The sequence below is a fragment of the Danio aesculapii genome, chromosome 25 (assembly GCF_903798145.1).
Source record: "Danio aesculapii chromosome 25, fDanAes4.1, whole genome shotgun sequence".
Lineage (NCBI taxonomy): Eukaryota > Metazoa > Chordata > Actinopteri > Cypriniformes > Danionidae > Danio > Danio aesculapii.
This window is the reverse complement of record NC_079459.1, coordinates 18,584,927-18,605,225: the sequence shown is the minus strand read 5'-3', so window position 1 is coordinate 18,605,225 and position 20,299 is coordinate 18,584,927. Positions and strand designations below refer to the sequence as shown.

The window sequence follows — 20,299 nt, the reverse complement described above, 5'->3', positions numbered from 1 at the left end:
ACAAATCCAGTTAAAATGTACATTTAAAAGATGCATTTTATTCTTAGAAGAATAGTATAAAGCTAACAGTAAACTCACACTTTAAATTTCATGACATTTATTGCCATAAAAATAATACAAAAAAAGCTAACCTATTTTAAACACAATACCAGGTAAACATGATCATATTTAAATGCATCTTGATCTTTGGATTTGTATTAAATTTGTTTATTTCCCGAATCGTTCTATAAATTTAACACAATTACAGCAGCAGCCATTTTTATATATGAAAAGCTCTAACATAAAACATCATTTTAAATAACACTGAATTAGTAGCACTAAAAACATTTTTCGCATAGTAAACGTCAAGCCTGCATCAGCACAATTTTTTAAGTGACATCTGGATTAAATAAACCTAAATGTCGGCTGAATCCGGACCCTCGTCCTGTAACACTGGTTGTTCGTGGCTGTCAGAAGTTGGTGTGTCAGTGTGCTCTTGCGACGGGTCTTCAGAACAGCAGCTGATGGTTGGAGAAATGACATCAGGACTCGTGTCACAGGACTCTGTGCTCTGTTCAGACGTCGCGGTGGTCGTGATGGTGGTGGCCACGCTGGCAGGGATGGGGTCAAACTCATCATCATCATCCTCCAGGTTGGAACTTTCACTGACATCTGTGGAAAACAAAGTAGCTTGAGTACACTGTAGAAAATAAATGTAAATATGCAGTTTTCAGTATTTTGTGATTCAGGTTTTTTTATGCTTTTAATTTCATTATGGGATCTTGATCTGAACAACTTTTTTAAATACTTTTATTTTAAGGTTTTTTAGGCACAACAGAAAAAAAACAACAATATTGTCTCAGAATATACACACTTTGCTGGTAAATATAATATGAATTGCCATACATGTGGGTTCAGCTGTTGGAAATACAAAATGTAGTGTTACACAGTATGTAGACATCAAAAAGGTAGTGTGCCAGTCAGTTTTCATGAGGGGTGCAGATTTGGAATGAGCACGTTTCAGGTCTAAGTATCTAAGAAAGGGTTCCCAGGTAGCAAAGAATTTTTCATTCGAAGTGGACCTGATAAATCTGAGCCTTTCCAAATGGATAACGGAGGCCATATCCATAAATCAGGTTCGAAAAGAAGGAGGTGAAGGAGATTTTCAGTTTTTTAGTATTAGCCACTTGGCCACAGTCATGCCTAGACTAGGGGCTTGTTGGAGATGTTTTGGAAGAGTGAAGGAGTATTCTGAAACACCAAAAATAGCAAGCTCTGTGTCCGGTTAGAGGGGAATATTATAGGCCTTGGAGTTTAAATCAAAAATGTTTGTCCAAAAATTTAACTAAGAGGGGCAAAACCAAAATGCATGAGCTGTGTTGTCCTCTGTAATTTTACACTTGTCACACATAGGTGAAATAGAGAGAAAAATTTTGTGTAATTTAGTTCTGGTATAGTGTAGGCGATGAATGACCTGTATTAACTGGTGCCTACTGTTACCGAACAGGATCGTACTGCAGTCAGGCACTTATACCATAGTTTCTCTGATATCTCAGTTCCAAGTTCATCCTCTCAAGCCAGTTTAAATTTCTCATTAGAAGTTGAGGCAAAGGTTTCAAACAACCCAACAAAATTTGAAATAAGATCAGTGGACTGGGGAGGGTTCAACAAGACATAAAAAAACACGTTTATCAGGGATACCTTCAAAATTACAAATTTTTGATTTCACATAGTGTCCTAATTGCAAGTAATAAAAAAAGTGAATTGGGTAAATTCAATTCTCTCAACTGACTGAATGATGCAAATCTCTCTTCAACAAGTCCTTTATGGAACATAAACCCTTCTCCTTCCAAACAAAGAATGTTCTATCAAATTGTGGGGGTAAAAAAGATAATTATCGCATATTGGTATGTACACAGAGGTCTCTGGTAGGGACAAGACTTTCCTCACTTGGTTTAAAATACTAATCGAGTTTTTCAGTACTTCATTTATTTGAGACTATGGGCTTGTCTGGTTTTGCAAACAGCAGGGCTGGCAGCTTTCAACAACTTTTAACCTTAAAAAGGTCGAAAAAGTAACTTTTATTACCATCTTTAATAGTTTAAAGTGGTATATTGTTGAATATTACACTACAAAAACGTTGTAATAAACTGCAAGTATATTTTCTGTTACTTTGTAGACTTCATTCATTAATTCAATTTCCTTTGGCTTAGTCCCTGTATTAATCAAGGGTCGGCACAGCGGAATGAACCGCCAACTTATCCAGCATATGTTTTACACAGCCCTTCCAGCTGCAACCCATCACTGGAAAACATCCATACATACTCATTCATTCACTCACACACACACACACACACACACACACACACACACACACACACACACACACACACACACACTTTGGCCAATTTAGTTTATTCAATTCACCTATATAGCGCATGTCTTTGGACTGAGGGGGAAACCGGAGCACCTGGAGGAAACCCACGCGAACACGTGGAGTACATGCAAACTCCACACAGAAATGCCAACTGACCCAGCCGACACTAGAACCAGTGGCCTTCTTGCTGTGAGGCGACAGTGCTAACCACTGAGCCACCATGTCGCGCTTATATTACAAACTTATTTCTCGATATAAAATACAGGCTTGTAGTCAGCCCGGTAAAAGGGGTGGTTCTTTTTTCTCATAGAGTGGACCTTTTTGCAGTTATTTGCCTAATTTTTTATTTAATTATGACATTTAAATACTGCTTTTTAGTGACATTTTAAGCAATATTTGTAGCTAGATTAGCTTGTCAGATGGTCATCATAACCACACTTTTTGATGTACCAAAACAATTATTCTAAATATTTAGGAAAGAACTATGGAAAATGTTTATTTTTTTTTCATTCAAATGTATTACATAATTTATTATTAGAAAAAATATAATCCCATAAACATGTCTAAGTGTGGACATGTAATGATCAGAAGCAGCTTATAGAAAATAATAGATAAAACATAAAAAAAAATTGGTAAGAAAAATCAGCAACAAAGCAATTTGGAAGTTTGGAGTGCATATTTGATGCATAAGAAGTTAAAATGCACACCTATAAATCCATTACTTGCTTACTAAAAGGAAATAGGCCTATAAACTACTTTTATTTTAAGGTTTATTGCAATAAGTGTATAACAATACGTTATATTATTAAATATTAAAGTTAAAATCTAATTTTATTTCCCTAATATTTCCACCCAGTTTTTAATGAAATTGCAATATTGTTCAAAACACAGACCTTTCAGTTCTTATATGTAAAAAGATTTCAGTTCTTATATATCCTCTTGTAAAAACGTAAAGAGACACTTGTGATTGGTTTAAGAGATCGGCGCATCCCTACCATACTTTTATTAAACCCATCAGTACACATTAACTAATTTTCAAAACAATCATGTTTAACAGCAAAACTGTGTAGAAGAACTACATTACCCATGGTGCTCCATTCACTCCTATAAAGCACTGCCCAAAGACATGAGCTATACACTCTCAGAATAAATATTTGCATAAATGTGCAAAATTGACAATATTTTGTTTCTATAGATGCAAGCAACAACTTTAAATCAAGAGTTTTATATTTCTCTATCTTTTCTTTCTTTCACAATTCGATTTCATCACTCACTGCTTTCGAGTTTCCTTTTTCTGTTGAACTCATATAGGTTTTTGTCCAGTGAAGGTTGAGTAAATGAAAGTTTTTTTGTTTGTTTTTTTGAGTGAGCTATTCCTTTAAGTACCTTTTGGTTTTCATGTATTTCTTTAGTTTGGTTCATTGCTTATACACTTTAATGTTTTTAATGAATTTCTATGACGAAAATTAATGTGAAACTTCCAGAACCTAATCCCTTTTATATCAGAGGTCGCCACAGCGCAATGAACAGCCAACTGTTTCGGCATATGCTTTATGCAGCGGATGCCCTTCCAGGCGCTACTGAGTACTGGGAAACACACATACACTTGCACATTCAGAAACACACTCATAGACAATGGTCAATTTAGTTCATCCAATTCACCTATAGCAAATGTCTTTGAACTGTGGGGTAAACCCGAGCACATGGAGGAAACCCACACAAACACGGGGAGAACATGCAAACTTCACACAGAAATGCCAACTGGCCCAGCCGGGACTCGAACCAGAGACCTTCATACTGTGAGGCAACAGTGTTAACCACTGAGCCACCATGCCACCTGATCACACACTAGTAATGCACAAAATACTGTAAAAACCGATAAAAAAAATGCATAAATACTTACTGCTAAAGGCCTCTGGATACTGTTTTGCTACCTTGCCTTTTAATGTCCTGAGGAAACACAAAATAATAGGCATTATTCAGCCTTTTTTCTGAGCAAAAAAGTATGTCTATCATACATTTTTACCACATATTACAAAAATGTAATCTTTTCTTGCATATTTAAAACAGCAATAATATGAATTTATTTAAGGATCACAGTGGAGCAAAAAATGCTAAGTAAATGTAATTTTAAGTCTTTACACTTTGCCTTTTGTTAGCTACCAATTTGTCAGTGATACTCTTTTAATAAAATCTTAAAATATTGATTCAATTTAGCATGATCACTTATTACTTGTTTATTTAACCCTTTAACTGACCCACCAAGAAAAAAGGTTTTGGATTGCATTTCTTAACTACTAATGTCGCTAGTTAACACACTCAATGCATCAATGCAAAACACATCATTTCTAAAATATCAGCCTCTACCAAATGGTTTATATGTCGGTTTATGGTAAAAGTACCGGAATTAATACATATACTATGAAAAATCTGAAACTATGAAGTGTAGGACCAATTTATTTTAAAAATATATTTAAAATGAAACATTTCTGAATAATAAATCCCCTTTATTTTTTGAAGTATGCCATTAAATATTTCAGATTCGCATTTAACATGTTTTCTTCGGGTTTTTTTAACAATAAAACCAAAATCAAGTGTAGTAGTGCAACAGGGTTATGTTTGTTTGATTTTTTTGTAAACCAACAAAGCTGTGTGTGTAAACTATTATTTAAAACAGTCATTCTTTAAATGACTTGAACAGTCATTATTTAAACAGTGAATATATGGTCAACCGTTTGCTAGAGCAGGCAGTTAAATCATACAACCAGTGCTCATTTGTAGGGGAGGCTTGTGTATTGTTGGTAAAAAAATGGTTTGTCTAACCCCATAAGTTTGTTCATTATTTGGCCAAAACCAAAAAGTGTTACTTTGTGCCCCGCTCTCCCCTACGCACAGGTAAAAATTAGTATACATTTTCTATTTACACTTAAATAGTGTACTGAATTACAATGTAAAACTTAACTAATTTGTTGAGTTTAATTTGTGAAAAGTTACTTTAATAGCATGTAGTATGACAAACTAGCAAAATCCAATAATACACTCATTGCTGAACATCTCTGAACTCAGTCTTAATTTGCGAACACAACACCTTATTCTTCTGAAGATGCTGTCCAAGTCTTTCTTCATCTCTATCAAAGTCCTGGTGTGCATCAGAAAGTGTTCATTCATCTGCTGTAAGCGCACATTGGACAGGCCGTTGAAGTTGATTAGCATCTCATTGGTCTTCTCAAAGCGGTCCAGCCTGTGGATAGAGGTAAAGTTGGTTTTATATTCGCACATTCGAACTTTCTGCTTAATGATATAATTTCAGAAAAGCATTCTTTGCATATTTCAAATAGCTAAATCATATTAGCAGCAAAGGACTATCAAAGTACAGCATTGTTCACAGTCAATTACATAGTGCTAATATTGTATTGAAGTCATCTTTGCATGCTATTTCAGACTCAATATTCAACTTAGCGTGGTAAACAATATATGGGCCATTAAAGGAATGAATGTGTGAATATAAAACCAACTTACCTCTATAGCCTGTGGGACATGCAGCAAAACAGGTTTAAAACAGCTTCCTGTCTAGGTAGTTCACTAGAATTTAGGTAACGTTGGTTTTATATTCAACTTGTGACATGCTTCCTATATTGTTTACCATAGTACTTTGAATATTCGGTCTGAAATCACATGCAAGTATGACCAAGACTGTAGAACACACATGAATACATAGAATACAGCATGCCTTAAAGGGCCTTTGGTATGACTTGAAAACAACATTAGCACTATTTATTTGACTGTGAACAATGTTGTACTTTGATAGTCATTAACTGCTAACATGATTTCACTATTTAGAATTTGGAGAGGACACTTTTTTTTTGAAGTTATACTATTAAGGAGAAAGTCTGAATGTTTGAATGTATAAAACTAACTTTACCTCATTTCACTGTATGTGGATACTCACATATGTCTCTGGGCTTGAATGATGGCGTTCACATCCTCAGAGTTCACCATACTGAGCATCCTGTTACAGAATATTCCCGAAGCTGTGGGCTCCATTTGAACTTTTCCGAGAGCAAAACACGAGATTAATTGCGTTATGCTTATAATAAACCGATAGAGACGAGTGTAATCGCTTCCTTGCTAAAATATTCGCTTTCTGACTAGTTTTTGTCCGACTTTGTTTGTTTCTAAAACGTCGCAGTCTGATGTTGGAGGTTTTGAATGTACGCAGGCTTTTATTTTATTCATAAAACGATTAGACATTTACTGGACTGAAATGCAGGCAGACATTTTTGTTGTGGTGTTGTCATATGATCGCAGAGAGATCGTGACGCATTTGTGAGGCGGGATCTAGAAGGTTTTCTTGGCGTTGATTGGATGTTGGGAAAGACAGAAAGATGTTGATTTATAATGTGCTTTCTGTTGTGATAAAGAAGGGAGTATTGTAAAAAAAAAAAAAAAAAAAAAAGAAGGGAGTATTGTTCATTTATTTTATGATTGTATTTATACACAATTGTTTTGGTGTGATCTTTTATTTCTTGTTAAGCAGATTACGAATATTGCATTGCAATTCAAAGAAAAAGTTTAATTTTTTATGAGAATACAGGCGACTTCAAATATTGGTATAGTTTTAATTTGCTTATTATATGTGGAATTTTTTTTTATTAATGAATTTAAATGGGCAGTGAAACCTATTTTTACCCACTTTAAAATAGAAATAGGTCATGTATGATAAAAGAAACAAAAAATACCGAAGCAAAAAGAACTGTTCATTATCCTAAAGCCTTTAATTTTGCCTTTGAATAATTGTATTTTTTTTATTTTATTTTTATATTGTATTCATTTTTATGTCAATATAATGTTGTTATTGCCCTTGTATGTTCTGTGTTCTAAAATTGCAATAAAAAATTAAAAAAAAAATGGCGTGAAAATATTGTTCTAATTTGTTTAAACATAAAATATTAAATAATAATAATAAATCCCAAAATGACTAATATATGCACCAGACGAGATGGATATTATGGATATTAATTATATATTATTAATATATATTATTAATTAATAATATATATACATATATATATATATATATATATATATATATATATATATATATATATATATATATATATATATATATATATATATATATATATATATATATATATGTGTGTGTGTGTGTGTGTGTGTGTGTGTGTGTGTGTGTGTGTGTGTGTGTGTGTGTGTGTGTGTGTGTGTGCGTGCGTGTGCGTGCGTGTGTGTGTGTGTGTGTGTGTGTGCGCGTGCGTGTATATTAGGCCTGTATATTATATATTCAGTGCATATTAGTTTTTATATTTATAAATATAAATGAGTTTCTGTTATAAATAGTGGAAGTAATTTATTCAGTTTATTTAAGCATGTCCTAAACCTATTAATATGAATGAAGTTTATTATTGTAAACTGTAATTATACTTTTTAAGAAATACTTTTTTTATTGATTGATTTTAACACATTTGAATTGTGTAAAAATATACATTTAAAAAATTAACTTATTTGTTTTAATAGTATTTGTTATATTATTACATGTTTTAGTTTATTATACACACTGTAAAAATTATATGACAAAAAGTCAACAATATTTTGTTACTTTAACTTATTTTAATAAGTTGATCAAGCTGTATGCAATGATTCCTGAAATGTATTGTATAATGTTTAGCATAACAGAATTATTTCTGAATGAATCTTGTCACTGAACACTAGCATTATATATATAATATATACAGTTCAAGTGAGAATTATCAGCCCCCTGTTTATTTTTTTCCCCAATTTCTGTTTTACGAAGTAAAAATTTTTTCTACACATTTCTAAACAAAATAGTTTTAATAACTTATTTTTTTGCCATGATGACAGTAAATAATATTTACTAAATGTTTTTCAAGACATTCTATACAGCTAAAAGTGACATTAATTACATATGCTGGATAAGTTGGCGGTTCATTCCGCTGTGGAAACCCCAAATTATTAAAGGGACTAAGCCGAAAAGAAAATGAATGAATAATATTCATTCAATAGTTAAAAAAAAAAAATATATATATATATATATATATATATATATATATATATATATATATATATATATATATATATATATATATATATATATATATATATATATATATATGCATGCAACTGAATGCAGTTCGACGGTTGTCCAGTAAGCGGCAGTAAACACAGATTCAAATCTGAACCTCACTCAGTCAACTTTCATAGAAGAAGCCGATCGCGTAGTCGAGCTCTTCAGAAGAGTTTATCCAAATCTATCACAGTACACAGCTTATCCGTATAATTGAAAGGTTTTGCCTTGAAAAGAGGTGAGAAACTCATTTTACTATTTTTATAAAACCGAAAAATTTGCTTACAAACCCGTTGCTTTCTGTACATGTAGCTGGCTAACGTTAGCATATTTCTTTCTAACGTTCGATACTTGACTTATTCTTCCAAAACATTCGTATTAATGCTTCGTACCACTAATACCGCTTTAAGAGTTACCTGTAGATTCAAAACCATCATGACAACTAACAAAGCGTCTTCGAATCTCATTTCAGCTGGCCAGAATGGCATTAGACTGGGTTGGCAATCTTGTTTCAATCCATTGTGGACCAACTCTAGGAGTCTACCAAGGGGAGATTTCTTCAGTGGATCAGACCAGTCAGACCATCTCTCTCAGAAACCCCTTCCACAATGGAGTCAAATGCACTGTGCCTGAGGTCACCTTCAGGTAAATAATAAAAGAGTGATGTGTTATTGTGCCCTTTATCATTTTGTCCCTTTTTGTCCCTTCATATAATTTGAGTTTTTAGAGCTTTGTTAATGTTACGTTTAGCACACCTTTAGGGACACTTTTTAAGTTAATTCACTTTAACTTTAAGAATGAAAATTTTGTTGTCGATTACTCAACCTCCATTTATTATAAACCTGCATTAGTTCATTTTTTTCTGTAGAACACAATAAATAAATATATATATTTTTTAAGTCATGAATTGACTTCTTTTATAACTTCTGATATAAAAGTATGGAAGTCACTGTTGACCAATCATTGTGGAAGTGAAAAGTTTAAAAGTCTTAAATTTCCCAAATTAAGTCTTCTACAACAGTTACTACCTAAAAAACATGTTACAGTAAATTTCTTATAATATCCATTGCAGCATCAGCTCTCTCTTCAAAGTGTCTGAAATAGACTGGATTTTTGAACAAACTTTGTAAACTTTTTCTTTCCAAAAGTTTACTGTACTCTGATTGGTCAGATGGTCCAGTGTGATCGGTGAGCTTGTTTTGGTGAAAATTAAGAGATCAAACTTAAGAAACCTCTCTTTGGAATATCAACACAGTGACTGTATTTCAAAACAAATGCAACTCAGAAATACCCTGAATAAAAATAAAAGGTCATAATGACTCCTGAAGCGATTTTTCTGCTTGAGAATCAAACTCAACTGGGGTCAAACTTTAAATTAACTGTTCTGGTTTTGTTCAAAATGGTTACATCACTTTGTTCTTACTAGGGATGCAGCAATCCTGATACTTGGATATGTCATCACAAATGCTCAAATAATGTAGCCTAGTTTACATATCAATTGAGTTTCTCACCAGAACTATAGAAACTGTATTATGCTTTAAAAAAAAACAAACAAACAAAAAAAACAGTACAATATCGGTATCTGATCTGTATCGGTCGATACTCAGAATTTTGGTATGGAGATCGGATCGGTTCCAAAAAATGGTATCGGTTCTTCCCTATTTCTTACAGTTTGCTTAAAGTAAATCAGGGTTTTTTTGTAACTTTGAGTCAAATAAGCTAAAGTACCGTGATAGCACTTTGAGAGCAACCAGCAGTGCTTTGATGACGACGCCATTGCTACTTTACGAATAGCCAGATTCACTGCATTAAAGCAATCATGAGTTTCAGGTTTATTTTTTAAATTATAAACTTCATTTTCACTAATTCTCAAATAAGAATTTACAAAACAATCAACTTTTTATGCCATATCTTCATATTGTAAATCAAGTAAGCCTGCACGATTTGGGAAAATTGTGATTATTGAGATATCAATATTGCGATATGTGATTATAAATGGTATCATGAGTTAATGGGTTTTTAAGGAAAATGCACACTCAGATTAGTAATAATGCTAAAATGTGTATTTATAAAACTGGAAATGGTTTCAATATATATATATATATATATGAAATATTTGCATTAATGTAAACATGTTTGTATCTATTTTCTATTAGTAAATGAAATATAACAATGTTTTATTTGTATAGCTTTGTATTATTTTATATATATTTTTTATATACTTATTTCAGATTTTTCTTGTTCTGGTAAAGCATTCGCTGAAAACAGGACTGATGTTTTCTCTACCTAAACACAATTATGATTGATATGTCTAGCAGATTTCTTTCCTCATGCAGCACCCTTGTTAAAAATAGCTTAAAAGGAAAAAGTTTAAAATCACATTTAAGCCATTTAACTGTTCGCATTAGTCAGTTTATCAATAATAAGCAGAGATGTTGTCTCGAGCACAGAGAAACGGTATATCAGTGAGCTTCATTTCTGAATGATCAGCATCTGATTAATTGTGCAGCACTAACATCATGTTTGTTAAGACACTGCAAATATTTTTTGAATTTGTTAATATTGGCTAGATTGCTTGTGTGTAGGTTTATTTTGGAGATTTTTATTACATACTGTATTTCCCTACAGATATGATTTAGATAATTGATGAGCCCAACTTAAAAACTGGAGGTGTGAACCTACACTGGCCTCAAGGTTTGGTTATGATTATCATGACATTGATTTGGTTCAATTCAATATTTCGGTGCATCACGGTTCATTGACGATGCTTTCCAAACACAATTTGATATTTTACTTCACACAAGAAAAATGTATAAATATATTTATATTCATATATTAATTGTAATACAATTTCGTCTTTTAATACAAACAGTCAGATCTGTACCTTTAATAACAAACGTACATGCCCAGAATAACAGAATAGCATTTATAGCAAATAAACAAATGTAAAAGTATCCCTCTCGCTTTATGAGCCATGTTGAGCGAGTTTTTACACCCCTATGATTTGTCATGCGCTTAACAGAAAGGGCTGCGATTGGCTCTAATGCTCTGGTGCTGTAACTTCAGCGTCAGTGAATGACTGTCCAGCAAACACACACAGGGAATTGTGCAGAGTTTCTGCGTTTTTAAGTAGTTGCAGTGTTTTAATTACTCGCGGTCGCCTCCCTCGCCATAGTAAGCTACCGCGACATAGCGCATATGAGATGAATGACGTCAGTACATAATAACCGGTTATGATCCATTACTGTACCGATACCAAATTGTCCACATCTGCATCACGGTGCACCAAATAAACAATACATTTTGACACCCTTATTAAAAACACAACTTAACAGACTTTTAATATAATGTAGTCATCATTTACCATGTATTCCCCAGAGATCTTTCATAACAAATAAAATGAAAGAAATGTTTCATAAAATAATTAACAGATTTTGTCCTGTCAGGCAGCTTTTGTCGAAATGTAAAAGTGACCTATGTCTTGCTCTTTCTATGAATTTCCACTGAAAGTGTCAATCTCTTATTTTGGCCTTTTGCTCAGTCTTTTTGGATTAATGTGAATGATTTCATTATGCTAAATGTTTTGTTTATGATTTCTCTTTTTTTATAGAAACGTTGTTTTGGGGTTTTACACTAAAGAAAAAAGATATTTAATGGAAGTTTATTTATAAGCCTACTGGTTATTGGAAAGCTTTATATCCATAAATGTAAATATACTAAATATATAACCCCCTTTTAGGATCTTCAAACAAAAACTGGGAATGTATTTAAATACCATTTCAATGTCAAGTAACAGGACTCTGTTAAAAAGTCTAGAATGTGTACTTTGTTTAACATTCTTCATTAATATTTATTTTTTTCATTTCAGATTTTTTTTCTTTCTCTCATTATGCATTTATTGTTATATTGCCTAAATTTAATTAATAATTTTTTATTATAGAAGAAATAATCTCTGTGTGTTTTGTACAGAGTCATTATTCTCGGTTGATTTTTAGGGGTTCAAGCACCTAGTGCTGAGACCCTTTTATATTTCGTTAGGATTTTTATTATTATCATTATTATTTTTCTTCAGCCGTAATGCAGAACGGGCAGACTAAACCGTAAGAACTAGAGACTTGAAACTTGGTCAGATGGTTTGTATGGTAAACCGATACTCCGATACCATGAGTCGACAAAATCGGACAGTAGGTGGCGCGATGGCATGTATCAACACGTTAGTTCTAGTAACTCCTAAACTGCAAGTCATACGTTTAAAAAAACTGTACATATTTGTAATCCTTAGCTCATAACAATTCATATGCCAACTATCTATTATAGCTCTACGATGCACCATTTTTCCGCTACATTGAGATTTGTCCAAGCGAACGTCCAAAAAGAACGTTTGGCGAACTCGTCTTCGTTATATACTTTAATTTTGTTGTTATTGCAATGAAAAAAATCGTCGATCACGCCATGGGATCTGTCATGACTGCAGCATACGGAAGCACCAAGGTATCAATCTTGACGGCTCCATTTTTAACTTTTTAACATTAACTCCATTTTTAACTCTGTTTCTAATCTTGTTGACCGCCATCTGCAACCGTGAATCAAATCAAATGCACCTTCTATTGATAGTTACCAGACACGCCCCTTACTGCTGATTGGCTGCTAGTGTGTTTTGGTCGTTGGTCTGACATTGGTGTCGAAAGCATGTTTAAAATATTTCTTTGTGCAGTTGAATTAGCCGCATTATATACTACATGAAATGTAACTCAGCTTAAAACAGGATTATTAATCTTTGTGTACCAAATAAAGTCACTTACTATATTTTCCTCCTTCATCCACAGTGCCATGGACATAAAAGATCTTAAAATTCTAGAGATCTCCAAAAATTCTATTGAAGTTTCCAAGCAGAATGGTCCAAACTCCAGTTCCACCACCTTGATGCCGCACAGTGGACGCAAGGACAAAGGTGGGGGTGGTGGTGGTGCCCCAGTGAACAGCGCTCCTGTGATGGTACCTAATAAAGCTGAACCCAGACTGCAGGAAGGAGGAGTTTCGCCAGTGCCACATTATTCCAAGAGTTACGGTGAACGTCACATAGATATGGCTGTACAGGGTAAAGGCTTTAGACGAAGACACAACTCATGTGAGTCTTCTTAGTCATATTTTTTTAGATAAACTTCAGACTTTATTTACATGATACTTATAGTGAATATACAGTTAAAACAGTAACCTTGTAAAAGATGATCATTTAATATTAAGGGATATTATTATACCTATTACAAATTATAACATATAAAAAAATTGACAAAAGCACGCACATCATTCCAAATGGGTGCTCAGCCAAACAAAATGTGCAAAATGATTTCTGAAGGATCACAATCAATTTTTATTTTTAATATGTTAAAAAAATGTATAAACGCGACAACACCAAAGCTCCAAAAATAATACATTTATTAACTTTAAAAGGCTCTGACAAAGTGTGTGACGTTTCAAGCACACCGGCTCTTTATCAGAAACGTCACATGCTTTGTGAGAGCCTTTTTAAGTTAATAAATTTATATTTTTGGAGCTTTGGGGTTGTCACGTTTATGTTTTTACATTTTATAAAATAAATTGATTGTGATCCTACAGAACTCTTATTTAGTGCTTAAGAAACATTTGTTATTAAAGTGGCAATTGTTTTTTGCTGCTTTTTAGTGATACAGTTTCATTTAGTAGTTTGGGACAAGAAGGTTTTATATGAAAAGTTTTATGAGAAAAAAACAATACTTTGTTTTAAGCAAGGATGCATAAATATCATTAGGGACATTAAAGAATTGTAATGTAATTGTAATGTAAAAAAAGATAAAATTTTTTTTAATTTATAATGTTCATGTGGATATGCAATTGTAAAAATCCTGGACTTTCCTTAGAAAAGCAGCAAAAATAGTTTTCAACATTGACTAAAAAGAAACATTATTAATAATTTAATACAAATAATAATTGATCACGTCTAAATCAAAAATATAGAATGATCATTTTAGGACTAGTGACTGGTAAACTTTTTATTTTTTTTACCATTTTATTTTTAAAACATCACATTTTTACCATTTCTAATCGCATAAATGCAGTTTCAGAACCATTATAAATTCTTTTTCATTCATTTTAACTGGTAATGTAAGTTATTATACAAGTTTTTATATAAAACACACATGTACAGATATGGGGGGAAAATATATATATATAAAACACAAAGTTGGCACATTTTTAAAAATACAATAAAATTAAGAATATGTGATTTGCTGATTATCTTTAACTTTTAATTAAATGACAAAAGTACAAAGAAAAGATTTCCAATGTTTTCAGTGAGCAGTTGAATTGTATTCTGGAAATATTAACAAATTTTAATTCCAATGCCTGCAACATACAACATAATGTTTAACATAATTTCATGTCAACTTTCTTTTTAATACAATGTCTTATCATCTGGAAATTGATGATACAAACTGCTAAAGTAACCTGGGCGATTAATCGAAAAAGTAATCGAAATCGACAATCAGAACCTATTATTCATTCATTCATTTTCTTTTCGGCTTAGTCCCTTTATTAATCTGGGGTCGTCACAGCAGAATGAACCGCCAACATATCCAGCACATGTTCCAGCTGCAACCCATCACTGGGAAGCATCCATACACACCAAGTCGCCCACCCCTAAGTTTTGCCTAATCTGCCATAATATAATACCTGAGATGCTTAGCAGTCAGTTGTCGTCATTATCTGTTTTTACTTTTCATGATTACTTATTCATTTTCAATCTGAACATCATAGAGGCCAGGCAAACCACACTGTTGTAGCACAATGAAGCAGAATGAGACTTAATCTAATAACTATAGACTTACCATGAAAGAAGTCATCCTGATGGTGGTATATGGCTCTGTATTCTGCCAATATACAGTATGTCTATTATTATGGTGGCTTGAAAAGCCAGCATACTGTTATCTATCTTAAACTTCTTCTTCTTCTTCTTCTTCTTCTTCTTATTCTTCTGAGACTAATTTCTAAGTGTATCTCCTCCTAGGCCTTTCAAGCTACATACTTCAAACTTTCGTCAAACCTTCAAACTGGTCTGACTCGGGTTGCTATATCTTTTCTAACTGATCCGACTTTGGGTTTTCCGAAAAACGACCCAGAAAAAACCCAAAAGTCCCATTGACTTAACATTGGGTCAAACTTTGCGAGCTTATAACTCTGCATCAGACTGTCCTACAGACTTCTAACTGGACTCATTTAACTCAGTCTAGCCAGCAGCCAATAACTGATGACTTTTTAACTTACTAGCCACTCCCTAGCAACCACTTACAGCACCCTAGCAACTGTCCCATAGACTTCCATTGTAAAAGACTCCCATTTACTTAACATTGGATCAACCTTTGTGAGCTCAGAACTCTGCATCAGACTGTCCTACAGACTAGAGTCTAGCCTCATTCAACTCAGTCTAGCCAGCAGCCAATCACTGATTACCTTTAAACTTACTAGCCACTCCCTAGCAACCAATTTCAGCACCCTAGCAACTGTCCCAGAGACTGTGACTAGCTATTCTAACACACGCTAACAGTTTTAACATCCTACTGACATGCTAATCTTGCTAGAAAGGTGCTAGCAACACGATAGTGACATGCTAGTCATGTTAGTAACATGCTAATTCATGCTAGAATCATGCTAACAACATGCTAATTCATGCTAGAAACAAGCTGACTCATGCTAGAATCATGCTAGTAACATGCTAGTTACATGCTAATTAATGCTAGAATCATGCTAGTAACATGCTAATTCATGCTAGAATCATGCTAGTAACATGCTAATTCATGCTAGAATCATGCTAATAACATGCTAATTCATGCTAGTAACATGCTAATTCATGCTAGAAACATGCTAGTAACATGCTAATTCATGCTAGAATCATGCTAGTAACATGCTAATTCATGCTAGAATCATGCTAATAACATGCTAATTCATGCTAGAAACATGCTAATTCATGCTAGAATCATGCTAATAACATGCTAATTCATGCTAGAAACATGCTAATAACATGCTAATTCATGCTAGAATCATGCTAGTAGCATGCTAATTCATGCTAGAATCATGCTAGTAACATGCTAATTCATGCTAGAATCATGCTAATAACATGCTAATTCATCCTAGAATCATGCTAGTAACATGCTAATTCATGCTAGAATCATGCTAGTAACATGCTAATTCATGCTAGAATCATGCTAATAACATGCTAATTCATGCTAGAAACATGCTAATTCATGCTAGAATCATGCTAATAACATGCTAATTCATGCTAGAAACATGCTAGTAACATGCTAATTCATGCTAGAATCATGCTAGTAACATACTAATTCATGCTAGAATCATGCTAATAACATGCTAATTCATGCTAGAAACATGCTAATTCATGCTAGAAACATGCTAATTCATGCTAGAATCATGCTAATAACATGCTAATTCATGCTAGAATCATGCTAGTTACATGCTAATCCATGCTAGAATCATGCTAGTAACATGCTAATTCATGCTAGAATCATGCTAGTAACATGCTAATTCATGCTAGAATCATGCTAGTAACATGCTAATTCATGCTAGAATCATGCTAATAACATGCTAATTCATGCTAGAATCATGCTAGTAACATGCTAATTCATGCTAGAATCATGCTAGTAACATGCTAATTCATGCTAGAAACATGCTAATTCATGCTAGAATCATGCTAGTAACATGTTAATTCATGCTAGAATCATGCTAATAACATGCTAGAAACATGCTAGTTACATGCTAATCCATGCTAGAATCATGCTAGTAACATGCTAATTCATGCTAGAATCATGCTAGTAACATGCTAATTCATGCTAGAATCATGCTAGTAACATGCTAATTCATGCTAGAATCATGCTAATAACATGCTAATTCATGCTAGAATCATGCTAGTAACATGCTAATTCATGCTAGAATCATGCTAGTAACATGCTAATTCATGCTAGAAACATGCTAATTCATGCTAGAATCATGCTAGTAACATGTTAATTCATGCTAGAATCATGCTAATAACATGCTAGAAACATGCTAGAAACATGCTAATTCATGCTAGAATCATGCTAATAACATGCTAAATCATGCTAGAAACATGCTAGTAACATGCTAATTCGTGCTAGAAACATGCTAGTAACATGCTAATTCATGCTAGAATCATGCTAGTAACATGCTAATTCATGCTAGAATCATGCTAGTAACATGCTAATTCATGCTAGAATCATGCTAATAACATGCTAATTCATGCTAGAAACATGCTAATTCATGCTAGAATCATGCTAATAACATGCTAGTAACATGCTAATTCATGCTAGAAACATGCTAGTAACATGCTAATTCATGCTAGAATCATGCTAGTAACATGCTAATTCATGCTAGAAACATGCTAATTCATGCTAGAATCATGCTAATAACATGCTAGTAACATGCTAATTCATGCTAGAAACATGCTAGTAACATGCTAATTCATGCTAGAATCATTCTAGTAACATGCTAATTCATGCTAGAAACATGCTTGTAACATGCTAATTCATGCTAGAATCATGCTAATTCATGCTAGAAACATGCTAGTAACATGCTAATTCATGCTAGAATCATGCGAGTTACATGCTAATTTATGTTAGAATCATGCTAGTTACTTGCTAATTCATGCTAGTAACATGCTTATTCAGACTCGGCTTTTCAAGCCACCATAAAGTTTGTCCTCAAACTTTAATATCTAGTTGTATTGTATTATACAGTATTAATGGTACTTTTGCACACATTTCTCTACTGATTCCTGAACCATGATAAGCATTTACCTTTGCAGTTGTCACTCATAGAAGTCTAAATGGTCTCTCTGAAATTTGAGACTGGAATCCCAGAAACAAGCTGAACAGATGTTGAGAATCCAATTTCAAAGTTGAGATTGTGTTCTTGATGATCTGAAATCTACTCTGGTCTGATAGACAGCTTAGACTATTAACAACAAATCAAGTGACATTTCTTGATGCAGCAGCACACTGTGTTCAGTTGCAGTGGTGTCTCTGAAATTTCCCTGAGCTCATGTTGCTTTATTTAACAGCACAACATGAGTTTTTTCATGCAGTGCTAACTGAGGCTTAAAGCTGGCGCACATTCATCAAGGGTTCCTGCCTTGCTCCACACTCATAGCCAGCCCTCCATATAAGCGAACTAAGCAGTTGCTTAGGGCCCCACTGCCAAAAGGGAGCCCCCACAACCCACTAGTGGTGCAAGCCGTTTTCTTGCTGAAATTGTTTTATTTGCATTTTACAAATTACCTTCATTGGCAGTGCTTCTTCACTGAAAAGAAAAAAAAAATCACAGTTTTATTAAAGTAGTAATTGTTTTCGTGTGAAGGTCATGTCATCACCAGGAAGCTCGCTCCATCTCATTTCTCATTTTGTGTTCTCACGGTTTGAGTTTGTTTTTCCCAAGGTAACCTGTAAGACCGACCGGTCACTACAAGAACGTGAATTCGTGCACAGACATAGCCATAACCTTTGCTTCATTGCCGGCCTCATTTATACACCAAATTTTTTATATTGGAAATTAGCAAAAATGAAACAAATACTCTTCAGGCGTAGAAAGGGAAAAAATTATGCAGAGAAGAGACAAGCACAAAATCATTTTTACCATCCCTTTTAAGTGCTAATGATGATGTTAAAGACATAATCTAGGAGAACATTTATCAAAGATTAATAAACGTTGTCTACTTGTATGAAATACTTTATTTTTTTCTGGTTTTACAGACCCATTTTTTTAGTCTAAAACACATTTAAATTAAATGCAATACTAAAGTGTCTTTCACTGACATATTTTGCACACTGGTAAAGTTTTTTTCTGAGACATATTTATAAAAGTTATGTTCTTATTGAATTAATCATAGTTTATCATAAGCTCTGGACCCTACATCTCAAATGTAAGGAACAGGGAAGGAGACTGAAGGGAATAATATAGTTTGTGTTTGGGTCTTAATAACATTAACCCAGTATTTGTTGCTTCCCTTTTTCTTATGTTTTTTATTTTCATATTTTTCAAATTTATATATATTTTTTTATACTTTTGATAAAATTAATTTTATTGTTTATGAATCAATCTTTGCATTAATGTTAATAGTTTTTTCTTTTTAGTTTTTTAAGAGTTCAGAATGTATATTTTATTATTATAAAGAAATTATAATAGAAGGTAATGCATTTTCACTTTCGGCTAATTATTGTACAGTGTCGTTTCATTGCAGGAATGCAGGGTTTTTGCTTTTGGAATTTATAAAAAACTCAACCTGGAATAATTTATAGAATCTTCAATCTGTTTGCTAAATTAATAGAACATGCTTTAAAACTGGACGCAAAATAGGAATCACTGTTCCCTTTATTAAAGATGGTTTAATTCTTCATTTTTGAAGCTGCTAGTTGACTAAAACAGTGCTGTTCTAAAAATGTCCAAATCATTCGGACATATATTAAGCAGAAGAAATCAGGCTTTACTTTTCTGTTTCATTGATTATATCTAATAAGTAATATAATTATTGTGGGCCGGTTTGCAATGGCAATACTTCACTATTTAGAGCAAGGTAGGGCCCCAAAATTTGTCTGCTTAGGGCCCCCAAATGTACAGGGCAAGCACCTCTCCACACATATTGTATTTATTTGTATTTACTCAATGTTTTCCCAATATTAAATGTGGTAGTTGGTGAAAGATTAAATTTGGCTGTGTTTTTGCATTGATAAATGTGATTTTCGATTTGTTTGATAATTCTCACATGGCTTTTGGCACAAAGTGAT

General features: G+C 33.3%; 2 protein-coding genes across 4 annotated transcripts in view; one reads left to right on the top strand and one right to left on the bottom strand.

Annotated features, from left to right (window-relative positions):
- Positions 1–76: 76 nt before the first annotated feature.
- Positions 77–6,641, bottom strand: kxd1 (KxDL motif containing 1). The gene is made up of 4 exons (XM_056451918.1): positions 6,306–6,641; positions 5,445–5,597; positions 4,260–4,306; positions 77–651 (listed from the first exon to the last, which is right to left on the bottom strand). Exons 1-4 carry the CDS (start codon positions 6,398–6,400, stop codon positions 395–397), a joined length of 552 nt encoding a protein of 183 aa, XP_056307893.1. The 5' UTR covers positions 6,401–6,641; the 3' UTR covers positions 77–394.
- A 1,952-nt stretch (positions 6,642–8,593) lies between these two features.
- The window catches only part of edc3 (enhancer of mRNA decapping 3 homolog (S. cerevisiae)), a 32,814-nt gene continuing 21,108 nt past the window's right edge, over positions 8,594–20,299 (top strand). Inside the window, exons 1-3 of one of the 3 annotated variants that reach the window (XM_056451878.1) lie at positions 8,594–8,697; positions 8,932–9,104; positions 13,286–13,521. In XM_056451878.1, the coding sequence (XP_056307853.1) occupies positions 8,941–9,104; positions 13,286–13,521 (400 nt within the window). In that variant the 5' untranslated portion in view covers positions 8,594–8,697; positions 8,932–8,940. Of the gene's footprint in view, positions 8,698–8,931; positions 9,105–13,285; positions 13,588–20,299 lie in introns of all 3 variants that reach the window. The other 2 variants (XM_056451877.1, XM_056451876.1) reach the window with 2 other exon arrangements.

Coding starts and splice junctions, on each gene's coding strand:
- kxd1 (XM_056451918.1), bottom strand. CDS start 6,400: ATGGAGCCCACAGCTTCGGGAATATTCTGTAACAGGATGCTCAGTATG. Junction 5,598..6,305: donor ATTCAAGCCCAGAGACATAT/GTGAGTATCCAC, acceptor CTCTATCCACAG/GCTGGACCGCTTTGAGAAGA. Junction 4,307..5,444: donor AGCATCTTCAGAAGAATAAG/GTGTTGTGTTCG, acceptor GTGTTTCCTCAG/GACATTAAAAGGCAAGGTAG.